General features: G+C 47.2%; 1 protein-coding gene across 1 annotated transcript in view; it reads left to right on the forward strand.

Moving 5' to 3' along the window:
* The window catches only part of DPP7 (dipeptidyl peptidase 7), a 45446-nt gene extending 31149 nt beyond the window's left edge, over positions 1 to 14297 (forward strand). The window contains exons 7-13 of the mRNA XM_059486684.1: positions 7597 to 7763; positions 8890 to 8950; positions 10757 to 10875; positions 10959 to 11115; positions 11432 to 11496; positions 12330 to 12400; positions 13483 to 14297. Of these exons, the coding sequence (XP_059342667.1) occupies positions 7597 to 7763; positions 8890 to 8950; positions 10757 to 10875; positions 10959 to 11115; positions 11432 to 11496; positions 12330 to 12400; positions 13483 to 13624 (782 nt within the window). The 3' untranslated portion in view covers positions 13625 to 14297. The remainder of the gene's footprint in view (positions 1 to 7596; positions 7764 to 8889; positions 8951 to 10756; positions 10876 to 10958; positions 11116 to 11431; positions 11497 to 12329; positions 12401 to 13482) is intronic.
* Positions 14298 to 15552: the final 1255 nt, after the last annotated feature.

Consider the following 15552-nt stretch of genomic DNA (forward strand, 5'->3'; position numbering starts at 1 on the left):
GAGCCTTCCCTTCCTGGAACCTTCCCTTCCCTATGCGTTTGGTGCCCGTACCCTGAGCACCCACTGGTCCTTCTTCCCCTGCCCCCCTCCCCTCCCACCACCCCACTGCCCTGTCTCTCCTTGCAGTAGACCAGCTATCACTTCTGCTGTTGTCCTTGTCCGTAGAGTGGATGTAGGTTGCTAAGCACCACCCAGTGCAGCAGCAGCAGGGACAAGAGACCTTAAATCACTAAAAAAAATAGATACTTGAAGTGTTTAGTTTTTTAAAAATCTTTCCCTGTAGTCCTGCCTTGATGTGTGTTGGAGTCATCATAGTAGGTTCCTGCATGCTGTTGGGACTCCTCTTTCCTAAAGACTGTCCTCAGAGTGTGAAATACCCCTTTCCCTGGCCCTGGTGTGGGGTTTTGGGGAAGGGGAGAGGCAATGTGTGATCAGCACTTCTGCTGGACTCCTTGCTCGAGGCAAGCTGCTACCTCCCCCCTCCTGTAATAGCTGCACGCCTGTCCAGACCCAATCCAAGGGAGATCCAGCCTTTCTCAGCTGGCTGTTTCGGGAGTGGGGGCAGGGGAAGGGTGTGGGCTCCATGCACAGAGCTTCCCATGCTTCCCTTGCTGTGTTGTCTCCTGTGTTAGTCATGTCCCCCTACCACCCCAGAGCCCCACCTCACCCAGCACTCTGATGGGCCCTGGGGTGGGAGAGCACAACTGTCCATCAATAAAGGGAAGCTGAAGCATTTGAAGGGGAAAAAAACAAAACAAACAAACAAACAAAAAAAACCCCACAAAACTAGGGAGAAAAGGGCCAAAAGAGAGCCTGGTCTCCCTCACACAGCTTAACAGGGAGATTCAAGGTGGGTGTGGAATAAGACTTTGGCCAATGGGATTACAGATACATTATACTTGGGAGGATGACAGGCTTGGAATAAACGGTACATTTTCGAGGGGTGAGACAGAGCATACCATTTGAATAAAATGTAACACCACAGTTCACCCTTTTTTTTTAGAAAGAAAAGATTAAGAGAAATATGACAATTAACGATTTAAAAATGAAGCAGTAATTACACCATTTTGCGGCATTGTTATGGTTTGGGCCTGGCAAAGCCAGAGCCCCCATGAGTCTACCCTCTACCTGATATCTGCTGTGAGATGTGAGCAGGAATAAGCAAAGCAGGCTCCAACTTAAAGAAAAGTTTATTAACTAAACTACACACAATTACTAAACTAAACACAATTACTAAACTACACACACACACAAAAAAACAAAAAATCACAAGAAGAATGAAAACTACACAGAAACACTTCCCCCTCCTCCTCCAGATCCCAGTACAATTCATTTCCCAAAATTATCCACACTCGGTCTGGCACCACCCTTTAGAAAATCAAATCTTCAGCTTATGAAGAGTAGACGGAGTCCTTCCTTGTACCACGGACTTCTTGTCACAATTAGCACCGCCCGGAGTCCTGCTATCTTGTGACATCTCCTTTCCATGCCAAGGTGCTCTCACCACCAGGCATGGGATGGAACAGAGGCCTGCTTTCAGGGTGGGCCTTTTTAACGGTGCCTCGTCTCGTTCCAAGCAGAGCACACTCTCATCTCTGGGACCTTTGTCCCCCCCATCTCTTCTATACCCCCTGGGGCCGAGGGGTCTCAACACCAAACTCTCCTGGCTCCAAGCCTCCGCTTCCCCCTGCAATGCAGCCTCTGTATCACCAGGAAACAGTCCATGGATCTACAACAAAAGAGTCCAGCAAAGTTGCCACTCCATCTTCCCCCATTCCTTCAACATCTCTCTTTCTCTTTGCCAGACCCCCTTACTGGCCTGTTTCTTCCTTCATCTTCCACTCTTATCCTTTTCCTAGGAAAGGTAGTGTTCTGTGAAGTTCTCATTATCCACAAGGGTTAAAGGCTCTCTCAGGCTGCTGGGCTGCTCGCAGCCCCCCCCCTTCTCCTCCCAGCCGTGCTGCCAGCACATGATATCGAGTTTCAAGATAACAGCACAGGCTGCATTCTCTCAGTCTCCAAAAAGGGGGGGGTGGTAGACAGGTCGCTCGATGCTCCCCCACCCTTCCACCGAATCCGGGCCTACCCTAGATGGGCCACGTGGCTTTCCCCTCCCCCAGCCCAGCCAGCAACTGGGCCGGGGGAGAGACCCAACTCCTTCCCGCCAGAAATCAAAAGAGAGCTCTGAAAGAAAAGAGCCCTGCTTTTAACTCCTTGGGTTTGTAGTCTCAAGAGGCGGATCCAATGCCCCACTGGTCAAACCAGGTGCTCATCTTAAAATCTGAACACCCATTGGTAGCCACAGCAAAACAACATATCCCAGATGTCCCATTTCCGGTCAAACCACGACAAGCATAAAAATAAATACAATTGCAGTGAGGATTATGTTTTAAACAGTCCATTTGACTTGATGTTTGCCTTTGGTGGTAGGTAGTGTTCAGTTCTGAAAGGGTGCTAAATAGTTTGGTGGGGAGTAACCTTTTTTATTTTTCTGGAATAGTAAGGAGATTGGTAAAAGGCAAGGTAGAGTTATTTTAACACGGCACAAAGATAAAATGAGCATTTAGTTGTAATAAACAGGTTATGTGGGTCCATATGGGTGATTGCTTAAATAGCTTCTGCCTTTGGCACTAAGCTCATATGAGAGTTTTGGGATTGGCCTTTTCAGCGTGACTGGCCTAATAGTGTCACTTTTTCTAATTGGCTTTTTGGACCACCACAGCCGCCCCTTTTAGTCTGAGGCGCCAACGTCTGCTCCCCCTCTCAGGGACAGGGAATCATGTGGAGCCTCCCTGGACTCCAGGCAGGTTTGCGGCCTCAGATTCTCACCCTTTGATCTGAGCTTTACTGATTCTTTCACCTTCCAACTGGTTTAACCCAGAAGACTCCCCGGTTTTAGGTCTTTAAAAGAAAAACAAAAAGAAAAAAAAGAGATTTGGCATCAGCTAATACCTATACTCAGGGAGCATTCACCATAAAAACCATCAAAATACTTTCCCAGACACCATTTTAGGTTGTTCATTTAGGTTCTGAGATTCAGCCTCAGAACCTACCGAGGACAGCATAAACCTAACAGCAATTTTGATTCAGCAGTCTAATACTATCTGAACACTCGCTATTAAAGAAGCAATCGAAAATTGCTTCTCATTGGATCTACCCTTGTGACCTGACAGGCCTCTGCTTTCTAAAACTGAAAACAGGACAATCTGCAGTATGAATACACATTTAAACTAGAAAAGCATAATTGTTAAAACTACTTCATGGGAACAGAAGGGAAATGGAGAGAAGACAGGTATTGGATAATAATAATAAAAAGGTTACAGGGTTTTAGGATAAAAAGTTCTAGCTGACGAGCTCTTTTCAGCTCAAGTGGATAGGGATTGAGAATTGGGGAGGTTACGGGGAGCCTGGGACTCCGGGAAAGAAAAACCTTTTCAGGGTACCCTGCGCCTTCAAGCGGTTTGCTCCCAGTGAACTACCCAAAATAAGGAAAAAAGGGGTATGGATTGCAGAGAAGGATATTATCCTGCTCTTGGAGTAATAGGAGAAGGAGATCATAAAGTAGAATTTTCAATTCAATGATATTATACAAGGTTGTTAAAACTGGTATTACAAAATTACTTAAGCTTTGGGTTTTGGTTTCTTAGCTTCGTCTCCTTCCAGCTCCTACCCTGTGGGATTTGGAAGGTGGAATGTGGGAACTAGGAGTTGAAGGGGGGGTTGGTTCATGAGAGACAGGGAAGGGGCGGAGTATGGGGGAGAAAAAGCGGGAAGAAAGGGATCTTGGGGAGGAGAATTAGAAAATGGTGCCATGCCATGTGGCTGAAGCAATCTTGGCTGACACATGGTCATGGCTATGTTGGAACTCTAGGCCATGCAGCCACAGCATACAGGGTCGTAGCCATGTTGCGGCTTAGCCGTGTGGTTGCTGTGCCGGGCTTAGCAGAATGGAGTGTATTCCCAGGGATTTGTTTAGGGGAAGGTGTATTAGGGATGGAATTAGGAAGAAGGAACAGTGACGGGGGAAGAGAGTAAGACTGAGGAAGGAGGTCACGGAACTGACAAAAGCCGTTTTGGGGAATATGGGGCTCAGGCAAAGCTGAAATCTGCTTCCTCGTCTGGTGGCTCCCCTGCAGAAACTGGTGGGCTTTGGTGCCTTCTTTCACCACTGCTGTGGTTCAGGGCTCAGGTTTGGTGGTCTGCACAGCCCATCCACTCCGGGCAGGGGGCAGCAGGCTCAGCCCTGCCACCACAATGACCATGCTGTGAGAGGCAGGCAGGATGCACTCCATGTGGCTTCTCTGGGTGCCTGGGCTGCACTGGCTGGTGGTGGTGGGATGGTGGCATGGTGTCTCACGGGGCCTCTGCGTAGTGGTAGAGGCGTAACTGCAGCCCAGCGTAGCCACCCCACAGTGCCAAAGGCGGTGCTGAAGTGGTGTTCTGCAGGGTTCTGCGCTGTGCCTGTGGGGTGATGGAGGTCCATTTTCATCTTAGGGTTGTCGGTGCTCGAGCCTCATGTTGGGTGCCATTGTTGCTGTTCATTTGTGGTCCCTGGGAAGTCCCCGGGGGACCCCTAAGCCATATGTTCACTGGTAACAGCAGGCAGGCAAGGAGACTCCACGCAGCTTCTGAGGGTGCTAATTTGATGAGGTTTTATTGGGGGTCCTACCCCCGGGAGCAGCATGGTTTCTGAAGGAGAAGGGGGAAAGGGGGAGAGAGGGGCAGCCTAGGGAGAAAAGGGCCAAAAGAGAGCCTGGTCTCCCTCACACAGCTTAACAGGGAGATTCAAGGTGGGTGTGGAATAAGACTTTGGCCAATGAGATTACAGATACATGATACTTCAGGGGAGGATGACAGGCTTGGAATAAAGGGTACATTTTTGAGGGGTGAGAAAGAGCATATCATTTAAATAAAATGTAACAGCACACATAAGTAGCTCTGTGGGGCTGTGGTGGTTTGACAGGAAATAGGTTTTCTGAGATGCTGTGGTCAGGCCAGTGGGTGCTCAGATTTTAATCCTGGCACCTGGTTTGGCCACTGGGGCATTGGATCCGCCTCTGAGAACACGGGGGGGTTAAAAGTACAGCTCTCCCCTGGGAGGCTCTCTTTGGATTTCCGGCAGGAAGGGTTCGGATCTCTCTCCCGCTCTCTCCCGGCCCAGCTGCTGGCTGGGGAGGGGAAAGCGGCCGGGGAGAGGTGGGCCTGCCCCCCCCCCGCGGGTGGAAGGGTGGAAGAGAGAAGTACCAGGAGGCACTGGGCAGCCCCCGCCACCTCTTCCCCGGGAGACAGAGAGAGAGAGGGAGAGGGAGGGAGCCGTGCCTGGGACTGTTATCTTGGAATTTGATATCATGTGCTGCAGGCACAGCGGTGAAGGGGCAGTGGGGGAGAAGAGAAGTCTGGCTGGCCGCTTGTAGGAGCTTTTAACCCTTTGTGGGCAATGAAAACTTTACAGAACATTAACTGTTCCTAGAAGAGAGATAAGAGTGGAAGATGAAGAAGGAATGGGCAAGTGTTGAAGGTCTGGGCAAGGGCGAGATGTCAATAGAGAAGAACCTTGGGTGGAAGAGATGATGGAGTGGCATTTTTGCTGGACTCTTTTTGTATAGCCATGGACAGAACCACGTTTCTTTGTGATACAGAGACTGTATTCCAGGGAGGGCAATGCCCCAGAAGCAAGAGGGTTCAGTGTTGGTGCCCCTCGGCTCCAGGGGGTGAAAAAATTGGGGGGGGGACAGGTGTCCCGAAGGAGAGACTGTGCCCTTTTTGGAATGGGACAAGGCATCCTTAAAAGACAACCCTAAAAGCAACTCTGGTCCATGTTCAATGGTGAGAGCACTGGACATGAAAGGAAAAGGTCACCATGGCACAAGAAGGACTCCTCTCCTCTTGATGAACTGAAGATTGATTGTCTGAAGGGTGGTGCCGGATCGAGAGTTGGTGATTTGGGGAATGTATTATATTGGAAATTTGGTGGGGGAGAAGGGGAGATGGATTTGTAAGGTTTTCATTTTCCTTGTGTGTTTCCTTTTTTTTTCTTGTAGTTTAGTTAATAAAGTCTTCTTTATTTCTAAGTGGGAGCCTGCTTTGCTTATTCCTGGTCACATCTCACAGCAGATACAGGGGAAGTGTATTTTCATGGGGGCACTGGCATTGTGCCAGTGTCAAACCATGACAGGAGCTTTGCACAGTGTTAATGAAATCATTTTTTTGCACCAAAGTGCAAAACCACTTGCAGATATAAACCACTTGCATAGTATTTATACTTAGTAAAGCCATGTTTCACCAGGTACTTGTCCTTAATATCCACACCATGAAAAGCTGTTCAGGTGGGTATGACAGCTGCATGACTCAGCTCACTGGACACATCTGAGAAATATGTGGAGGGCAGTCTAGGTCCTGAAGCAATCATCCAAGTCCCTTCCATCTCTAGTCTTGGACAGTTAGGATAGACTGGTGAAGACCTCTGCAATGGCTCCTAAGTAGGCTGGACCAGATGCCATGGGCTGATGCAGCATCTCCTGGAAGCCGTATGTGGTGTTGGGACAGATGTAGTGGCTTCTGGGTCTGTCTTGAGCCCTGGTCTGTCATGCTGTGTGTCAGGAGCTGTGTGCCTCCCAGCTGCTGCTGGTCCTGGAACTGCCAGAGGAGCCCAAGGGATCCTTTTAGCTTTGGGTAACAGCAAGAAGAATGCTACTGTTAACCAGTCAAGCTCTTTGAGCTCTGCCTGGGGCAATGCTTCCTGCAGCTGGGTGTAAGGTGGTCATATTTAAGGCTTCAGCCCTCAAGTGTGTATCCAGAGTCAGGTCCCAGGCCGTGGGTTTCCAAGCAAAAACAGCCATGCTCTAGTGGTCAGCTGTAGAACAGGATGGGGACAGGATCTGTGACTCCAAAATGTGGAGGATGAAAATGAAGGGAGCAGCTTTCTGCAGCAGAAAAGCAAAGGTGTATGGGTACATCTTGAAGGAATGTCTTTAAAGATGTATTTCCTGACTCCAGCTGACCTCTGCATCCCACTGATGTTTGAAGGCATGTCTTGAGATCTTGAGAATCTTGAGAATCCTTTGTGAGGACTGTTCTCATCTGGCAGTTCTTACTGTAGATACACCCTCCTCCCAGGAAGCTGCACTTTATTTTCTTTTTTTTTTTCCCTGGGGGTGGTGGTGGTGTTTGTTTTTTTGGGATTGGGATTTTCGTTTTGTTTAAAAAAAAAAAAAATTAGTTGTTTTTTTTCTTCTCTCTGTCAGTTTTTCCAGCTTTTGAATCTCATTGGTTCCTAAATGTACCAAGCTGCTCTGCTCATTGTTTCAGCTGGGACCAATTCTGTCCTGGCAGGTGCTGATTCCTCCAGGCTCCCCAGGGAGCTCCATGAGGGGCAGAGCTTGGGCTTAGGGCCACACAAGGTTGTGACACTGCTCAGGGAAGCTATGCCTGAATGTTCTGTTAATGGGTGTAAATTTAGATGCAATGTGTCCTTTCCCCTAAAAACCTCCTCTTATGTTACAGCATTTTCTTACTCCTGAGTGAAATGAGATGCTGAAGCTTGGTATTACTTTCCTTTGTTGAAGTTTGCGTCTTTTATTTTCCTTTCTTTTGCAGCCTATGATGAGATCAGCAGCAAAATGGCCACATGCAATAAGATCTCTAACAAGGAGGATGTTTACCAGCTGTTTGGTTTTGCTAGAAATGCCTTCACCATGATGGCCATGATGGACTATCCATACAAAACCGACTTCATGGGTGACCTCCCTGCCAATCCAGTGAAGGTGAGGACATTGGTGTGAGTGGGTGAGTGGAGCTTAGGACACTGTCAGGCAGACACCATTGGTGTTGGTCACAGGGTGACCAGTAGTGGTGGATGTTGCAGCCCTTCCAGTCTGACAGTAAATCTACATAATTGAAACTTCTCTGTGATGGTGACTGCTGAGAGGTTTGCTGGAGTCACTCCTATTCTGCTCTGCCTTTACCTTGGACACAAACACCTGTGCAAGCTTGTTGACTTCAGCTTTTAAATACTAAAAGCTTGCAGCTTTAAAAAAAGAAAAAAAGTAGTTCTGTTGTAGCCCATCTCAACATGCTTTCAGAGATGTATTTTTCTTGGTGGGTAAGGATGAAGATGTGAAAATCAGGCTCTTTTGAAAGTATTATCCAGGAAGCTGACATACCTCAGGTATAATGCAGAAAAATACCTGCTGCTATGGGGGCTGGGAAATGGGTGAACTTTCAAGAGAATCATAGATGGCAAAGTGTGGGAAAAGGGCCAAGTTCTCAAGGGTTTACAAAGACCTCTAAGACACCAGCTGCTTTTGAAAGGTACCAGCTTTGATCCCAGATCACCAGAGGCTGTTGCAATTCTCGTTGTCTTCTGGTGTGTTGTCAAGCCCATGCGACTTCCTTTGCCTCTGGCTTTGTGGCATTTAGGGTTCTTGTCCTACCTGGAGCACACTGTGCAAGACGTCTCACAGGCTCTTCTGCACTGGAACTCTGGACATGCTGCCTCTGGCTCCACCAGGCATACAGTTTCCTTCTAGGGTCTGTTTAATGACCTCTAGAATGGAAATAATTAGTCTGCACATTCCCCTCAATCCCTGAAAAGGACACTAAAATATTCTGATTGTAGGAGGAACTGTTGTGTACCACTGTGGCTCCTCCACAGCTCCCTAACTTGGTGAAGGAACTGTCTGCCTTTGTCCTGCCTCATTGCTTCTATGTATTTTGTTGCTACAGGGGAAGAAGCTAAAAACTTCCAGACCTGTTGCATTAGGCCTTTGGAAAACTACTGAACCATAAAATATGTAAATAATAATTTTAATGAATCTTCCAGCTTAGCCCTTCCACAAAGCAACTGGTAACTGTTCTGTCTGCCGTTTGCCTGTAATGTGTCTTACCCAGGTTGGCTGTGAACAAATTATTGCCCATAAAGACCCAATTGAAGGCTTGTCTGCTCTTGTTGGTGAGTTAATATTATCAGTTTAATCTTTTATGTACCACCACGTGTTCTAGAAGCACCTATCAGCAGACCTGTCACATTGCTGTGTCAGGGGAGCTAGTATGACTCTGATCTCTCTCTGGGACATTTTGCCTCCTGTTGATTTTGTCTGTTGGGATGTCCCACAGTGGCCCATAGGCTCATTCTCTCACCTTTCCCAACTTATTCTTGTCATGTTTCTCAGGCATTGAAGCCCCATAGCCTGTTGTCTGTCCATGCGATGTGGACTTCTGAGAATCTAAGTTCTTTTGTAGAAGTTTACCCATACTCTGGCTCCAGCAGTCATGGGCTCCGTGCACATTCACTGAAGGAAGTTTTCTGGTCTCCTTGTTGAGAAAAAGTCCTGTGGTCTTAATCCAGGGGCAAGGCAATCTTAAATACATCTTGTATACACACATATACATTTATCTGTGTGAACACTTATTTTGTCAGCCAGCAGCGTTTGTAAGGAAATTATTAATAGAGATAAAATTCAAAGAACTTTTGAAGAGTTCCTCATAAAATCTCTCAAGTTGCTTATTAAAAACAAGTTCTACCTTGGTCATTATTCAGAAAAACAGGTTCTGAGTGGCACCAAAAAAAAAAAAATTAAGGAATTCTACCAAACTTAATGCAATTTAGTATGACTGGGAGCCAATTTTTTTTTTTTCCAAATGATGTACATGCTCCAAGTCAGAAATATACCAATCCTTAATCACTGCTAAAGATATTTGGCTGGCAGCTAGAAGCTTTCTTAAAACACTAATATCTTGACAAACCTGTCAGATCTACTGAATGTATTCACATGCTACTCCTTCTGTGAGGAAGAGTGGTAGTCTTGTTTCTTTGAGATGAATAAGCCAAGGGTGGATTTCTTCCTCCCAGTTCTAGGGGTGCACCTCATGCCTCTCCCTATCTCCTCAGGTGCATTCACCTGGTGGAGTTTAATCATACAAGAGGAATGATTCGCCATAACTTTAGGTGACTGGCTTTCTTCCATACTTGACCCTCTGTGTCATACAGAAAAAGACTTTTTTCTACATGTGCTTCATCAGCCCACCTCCTGCCAGGTAGAGTGTAGTGCCATGGGCTGTGATGCAGAATTGGCAACAGGTGAATAGGGACAATGTGAATGGAGATACTGATTGCTTCCAGGGCAATAATACTCCATCTCCTTAATGTGAATCCATTCCTCTACCTGCAGAGAACCAGACTAGCACTTATCCATCATATCAGGTCTCAAATGGTACTGCTGTCACATCAGGTTTGCTTGGTTCATGATAAGGGAAACTAGTGTCCCAACATCTCTTTGAACATCACAGGGCTCAGGGTGCCAGAATTTTGATCCACATTTAGCAACCAAAGCCTCAAAAGAAATTGAATAAAATGCCAGAATTACATGGCTTGGAAGGAGTTTTCTTCTTGAGAAATCAGAGGAGTAAGCTGAGCAAGATGCCACAGGGACCTGCTCTACTGGGCATAGCTGAAGCCCTGCTTGCCTGCTAGGCTTTTAACCCATTACAAAGGAAATTGTCTAAACAGGACAATATTGCATTGAACTGGGGACAATAACCAAGTTTGTGTCATCTGAAGGAATTTGTCAGCCCCATATGAAAGCTTTGTCATAAAGCTGGATTTTAACCTTGCACAGTTCCAGGCTCTGTGAGTTCTGTCCCATCCTTGCACACTCACACAACCATTGGCTTGGTTTTGGCCATGTAGTTTAATGTGGGAGATGATGGGTGAGACAGCAGTTACTGACTGGTTTTGTGCTGTGTTCCCACCTGGCAGGGGTGTTCTACAACTCCTCTGGTTTGGCACAGTGTTATAACATATATCAGCTGTACCAGTCCTGTGCTGATCCCACGGGCTGTGGCATCGGTTCAGATGCAGAGGCTTGGGACTACCAGGTAAGAGGTTAGAGACTCCAGCAAGTTTCAGCTGCTATCCTGTCTATGCCCCTGCCCCATGGCAGCTCTTGTACTTCTCTTAGGTTTGTACGGAGATCAACCTAACGTTTAACAGTAACAATGTGACGGACATGTTCCCTGAGATGCCCTTCACTGAAGCTATGCGTGAGCATTACTGTTGGAACAAGTGGCGTGTGAGGCCGCGAGCACACTGGCTGCGGACAAACTTTTGGGGGGAAGGTGAGTTGTAGTGATTACTTGTCCCTCTGTGTTACCCTGTAGCTGTCTCCCTGTTTCCCTCTGTCCAGCTGAGCCCCATGAAGACAGGCACAGCACACTAATGAGTCCTGGCAGAAAGTCACAGCTCTGTGCTGACTTGAGCCAAACAGACCTTTCTGTATCTCTTTGGTAGAGAAGAAGATAACATAAAAACTACCAGTAATTTGTTCAGTTATTTGATGTTTTCTGTTATTGGCATGTTTGCTGCCATAGCCAAACACATTTGGATAACTGGGCAGGAAGGAGACCTCTCAATTATGAACTCTCTGAATTTCAGACCTGAAAAGTGCGAGCAACATCATTTTTTCAAACGGAGACTTGGACCCATGGGCTGGAGGTGGGGTAAGCTTGTGCATTCTTGTACCCTGAACACAGAGCAGCCTTTGCAGGTAACATACTGCCCTCCCTCCCTTTCAGAGCAGCACTGGTAATTCAGTTTTAACCTGAGTTTCTGTAAGCAGCTGTTTCATGATGAACCACTGAACCACTGAGGGTTCTTGGGACACTACACTGAGTAGTGTCCATCAGCCAGGAATACTGATGGAACAAATGTGGCTTCACTGGTGCAGGCACGGCAGGACCTTCCTTACCCCACACCCAGGGTCTGAATCACAACCTGGTGTGTTTCTGTGTTCACACGCAGTTTCAGTGATGCCAGCCACGTGCTCCTGGCTCTCTCTAGTCTTAGCACACTTGGTGAGACCAGATGGACGCTATGAGCAGCGACGCAAACTACATGTTTTGTCTTAGATTCAACAAAACCTCAGAGTGCTGTCAGTGTCCAGTCTAAAATTTAAAAACCCAGGACTGGATTTTGTGTTAGTGGAGCTCCTGATTGAATACAGAAGCTCAGTGTTTTAGGCTGGCTTGGGATCCCACGAAAAACAGGCTGCTTACGGTGCATGGATCCAAAGGAGACCTAACTTCCTGTACTGTACAGTACAGTACCTGTACTGGAATCAGCTGAAAGTTCCCAAGTTGCAGAAAACATTCCTTTCATTTTGGACAGGTGATCTGCTTCATTCAGACTGTTAGCTGTGGATACCAGCTGTACCAAGGATGTCTTCCCATGCTTTTCCTCAGTCTTGCCCAGATCATGTTCCAATTTTCAGAACTCGTGTCCAGTTCTGCCCAGTAACTTGGTGAGAACTGATCTTTGCTCCTTCTCCTCCCAGATAAACAGCAGTCTCAGCCCTTCACTGATTGCACTTACCATTAAAGGAGGTGCCCATCACCTTGATCTCCGGTAAGTACCAAACTTTCCTTTGCCTAGCAAAATCCTGATTCCCTGGGTATTTGATCTCAGCAAGCCACAGCCCAAACAACCAGGAGATATTTTAGAATCACAGAATCATAAGAGTTGTTGAGGTTGGAAAAGATCTCTAAGATGCACCCAACATCACCACCATGTTCACGACTAAACCATGTCCTCGAGTGTCACATTTTCAAGTTTTTGAATGCTTCCAGGGATGGTGAATTCAACACTTCCCTGAGCAGTCTGTTCCATTACTTTGCAACCCTTTCCAATAAAAAAAAATTCCCTATTTTTCAGTCTAAACATCTCCTGGTTCAACTTGAGGCTGTTTCCTCTTGTCCTGTCCCTTGTTACCTGAGAGCAGAGCCTGACCCCCACTGGGCTACAATCTCCTGTCAGGGAGTTGTAAAGAGTGAGATGGTCCCCCCTGAGCCTCCTTTTCTCCAGGCTGAGACCCCCAGCTCCCTCAGCCATTCCCAGTGCTCCAGACCCTTCCCCAGCTCCATTCCCTTCCCTGGACATTCTCCATCCCTTGCATGTCCTGTTTGTCAAGGGGGACCTAAAACTGACCTCAGGATTTGAAGTGTGGCCTTACCAGCGCCTAGCACAGGGCAAGTACCTAAAGAGGATGGGTACAAGGCTATTGCAGCCCAATGTAGAAGAGTGATCTTCTTCCCCAGCCCAGGCCTCTTTCAGCCTCCAGGGATGCTGAGCTGTGCATAACTTGGCACTCAGCTCACCTACTGTCATTAGATCATGTTCTTGCACACGGGGTGACACAAGTGTGAGACAGCCTGCAGCAATCAGTCACATGAAGTAGTCCAGTGCCATCTGGCATTAGCTATCTGCCTTTAGGCCTGGAGCAGAGGGAGCAGCAGCCAGCAAGGGCCAGCTTGGGCCTGCTGCCCAGCTGTACTGGAGATCAGACACTGCAACTTGGTTTCCAGGGCACACATATGAAGCACAAACCAGTCAATCTCTCTCTGTCCCTAAAATCACAGACTTGGCCTGTAAAGGAGGCAAGTACCAACTGTCCAGTAACTGACACTGGTCTACTTTCCTCTGCTTTTTAGGGGACACAACCCAGCTGACCCCCCATCCGTCACAGAGGTGCGCAAGCTTGAAGCCAAGATCATCAGCAGCTGGGTGAAATCTGCAGGCATGGAGCAGGTGCAGGAGCAGCGCGCAGGAGCTGCAGAAGGCAGCCAGCCCTGAGCCCTTCCATCCCCGCAGCCCCTACGTGCAGCTACCACAGGACACAGGAGCCTGCTGCACTGGTTCTACTGTACTGGCTGGGACACTGTTCTCTCCTCTGCCATGATGGTGGGAACTCCCTTTTCCAAAGTGTCCCACTTACACCTCATTGAGCATGAAAAGAAATACAAAAGGCCAAATCACTGACAGAAGCTAAAACCACATTTTCTGGTCTCCATACTTGCCTGCTCAGAATGAGCACTGTTACAAAGGGCAGCAGAAAGCATGCCTGGAAGGTCCAAGAACCATCACAGCCCTGAACAGGATGGTTGCATGAAGCACCTTAAGGTTGAAAATAAACTATTATTAGAGAAAAAGGAAATACTAGAGGGTTAGTAGAAAAGCAGAGGTATAATTATGACTGACACAGGGTCACGGTGAGCTCCACTAGTGACCAGTTATCTAAACCAGACTATCAGTCTTAGCCAGAGCTGTGGAGTGGGGCTGTTTTAGTTTTAGCTTGTCAGAGCGATTCCAGTTGCTGAGATGTAGATTTACACTGTTGTCACTCAAGGGCTGTGTGTTGGTGACCAGTAAAGCACTCTTCCACTGAGACATCTTCAGAGCTTTTTAAAATCAATTACAAGTATATTAAAGTCTGTGATATAAAAGTTTATTAAAGGGTGTGATATAATTTCATGGCTTGGAAGTATAACCAAAGAAGATAAAAAAGGTTCCTTCTCACCTTCCCACACAGATGAATCTTTGCCCACGAACAGGTGCTACTAGACTGACTAAGCACCAATAATTACTAGCATAACTGCCAAAATACTAATTCCTAGTAACTGGCTGCCTCAGTTGGTTTTACTTTACAGTGATTTCATGAGTTAGTGGAGAGGTTTCCTGAGTTCCCAGAGGTTTTCACTGTTTGTGCAGCACAGTCACAGTAGTGCTTGGTGTCATTTTCTGCACTGCTGGGCCCTCCAATGTCGCAGTCAAGGCGGTCACGACTTTAAAGCAGAGACCACAAGCAGTCTCAGTCTCAGTTGTCAACCCTTAGCAACCGTTGGCAACAGTTGGCAACACTTTATTAGTGAAAATGGCTGATCTTTTATACACTTTCCAGTTGTTTCCCATCCAACTGCAGAATGCTCTTTCTTCTCTCGATCTCCTTGGTTATGGCCTTGGAGAAAGCTCCTTATCAGCTTCTTCTTACTTCTCGCTCCTTTAGCTAACAGGCCCACTGCTAGCCCCTTGCCACACTCCCTGGTCACAGCAGGACTGGCTCCCAGAGCCAATGCTAGTGTTTCACAATATTTGGGTGCTGAGATCTGTTTCAACCACTTCTGCCCTGTTCTTAACAAAAGACGAAAGCTTCTGGTCCTTCCAGCCAGGGATGCTGAGGAGAGCAGGAACAGATGGATCCGCTCATCAGTTTTCTCAGATACGTGTAAATGAAGGACAACTTGGAAGATTGGATTAGTCAAACTCCAGTCCCTGCAAAAGTCGCTCTAAGACTACCAGTGGCACTACATCCTCAGCTCGACCTGAATCCTCTCTGTTCATGCTGATGAAAACCTCCATGGGTCCTGCTTAGAGCTACCCCTGTTCTTTTTGCTCCTGCTCAAGTCAGGCTTTGGCTTTGTTGCTGCTATATAAAGTATGCCTTACTGAAGTGGTCATCCTCTCTTGGGCTCAGAGCCTGCAACTTTTCTGAATTCAGATTTGCTATGCCCCAGCCATTATTCAGGATTAACACAATAGGGGGAAAAAAAGGAGAGAGCAAGGATTGCATCCTGCTTTTATTTCCCTTCAAATAGCACCTTTCAAACCCTTAAGCAGGTACCCAGTGATCATCAGCCCAGCAATGTATGAACACAGCCAAGTTCAGGGTCAAGTGTTTCAGGAAGTCACTGCAAGTTATTCCAGTCATCAGGGCTGGGTCTGTG

Source organism: Ammospiza nelsoni, chromosome 20, assembly GCF_027579445.1.
Source record: "Ammospiza nelsoni isolate bAmmNel1 chromosome 20, bAmmNel1.pri, whole genome shotgun sequence".
Taxonomy (NCBI): Eukaryota; Metazoa; Chordata; class Aves; order Passeriformes; family Passerellidae; genus Ammospiza; species Ammospiza nelsoni.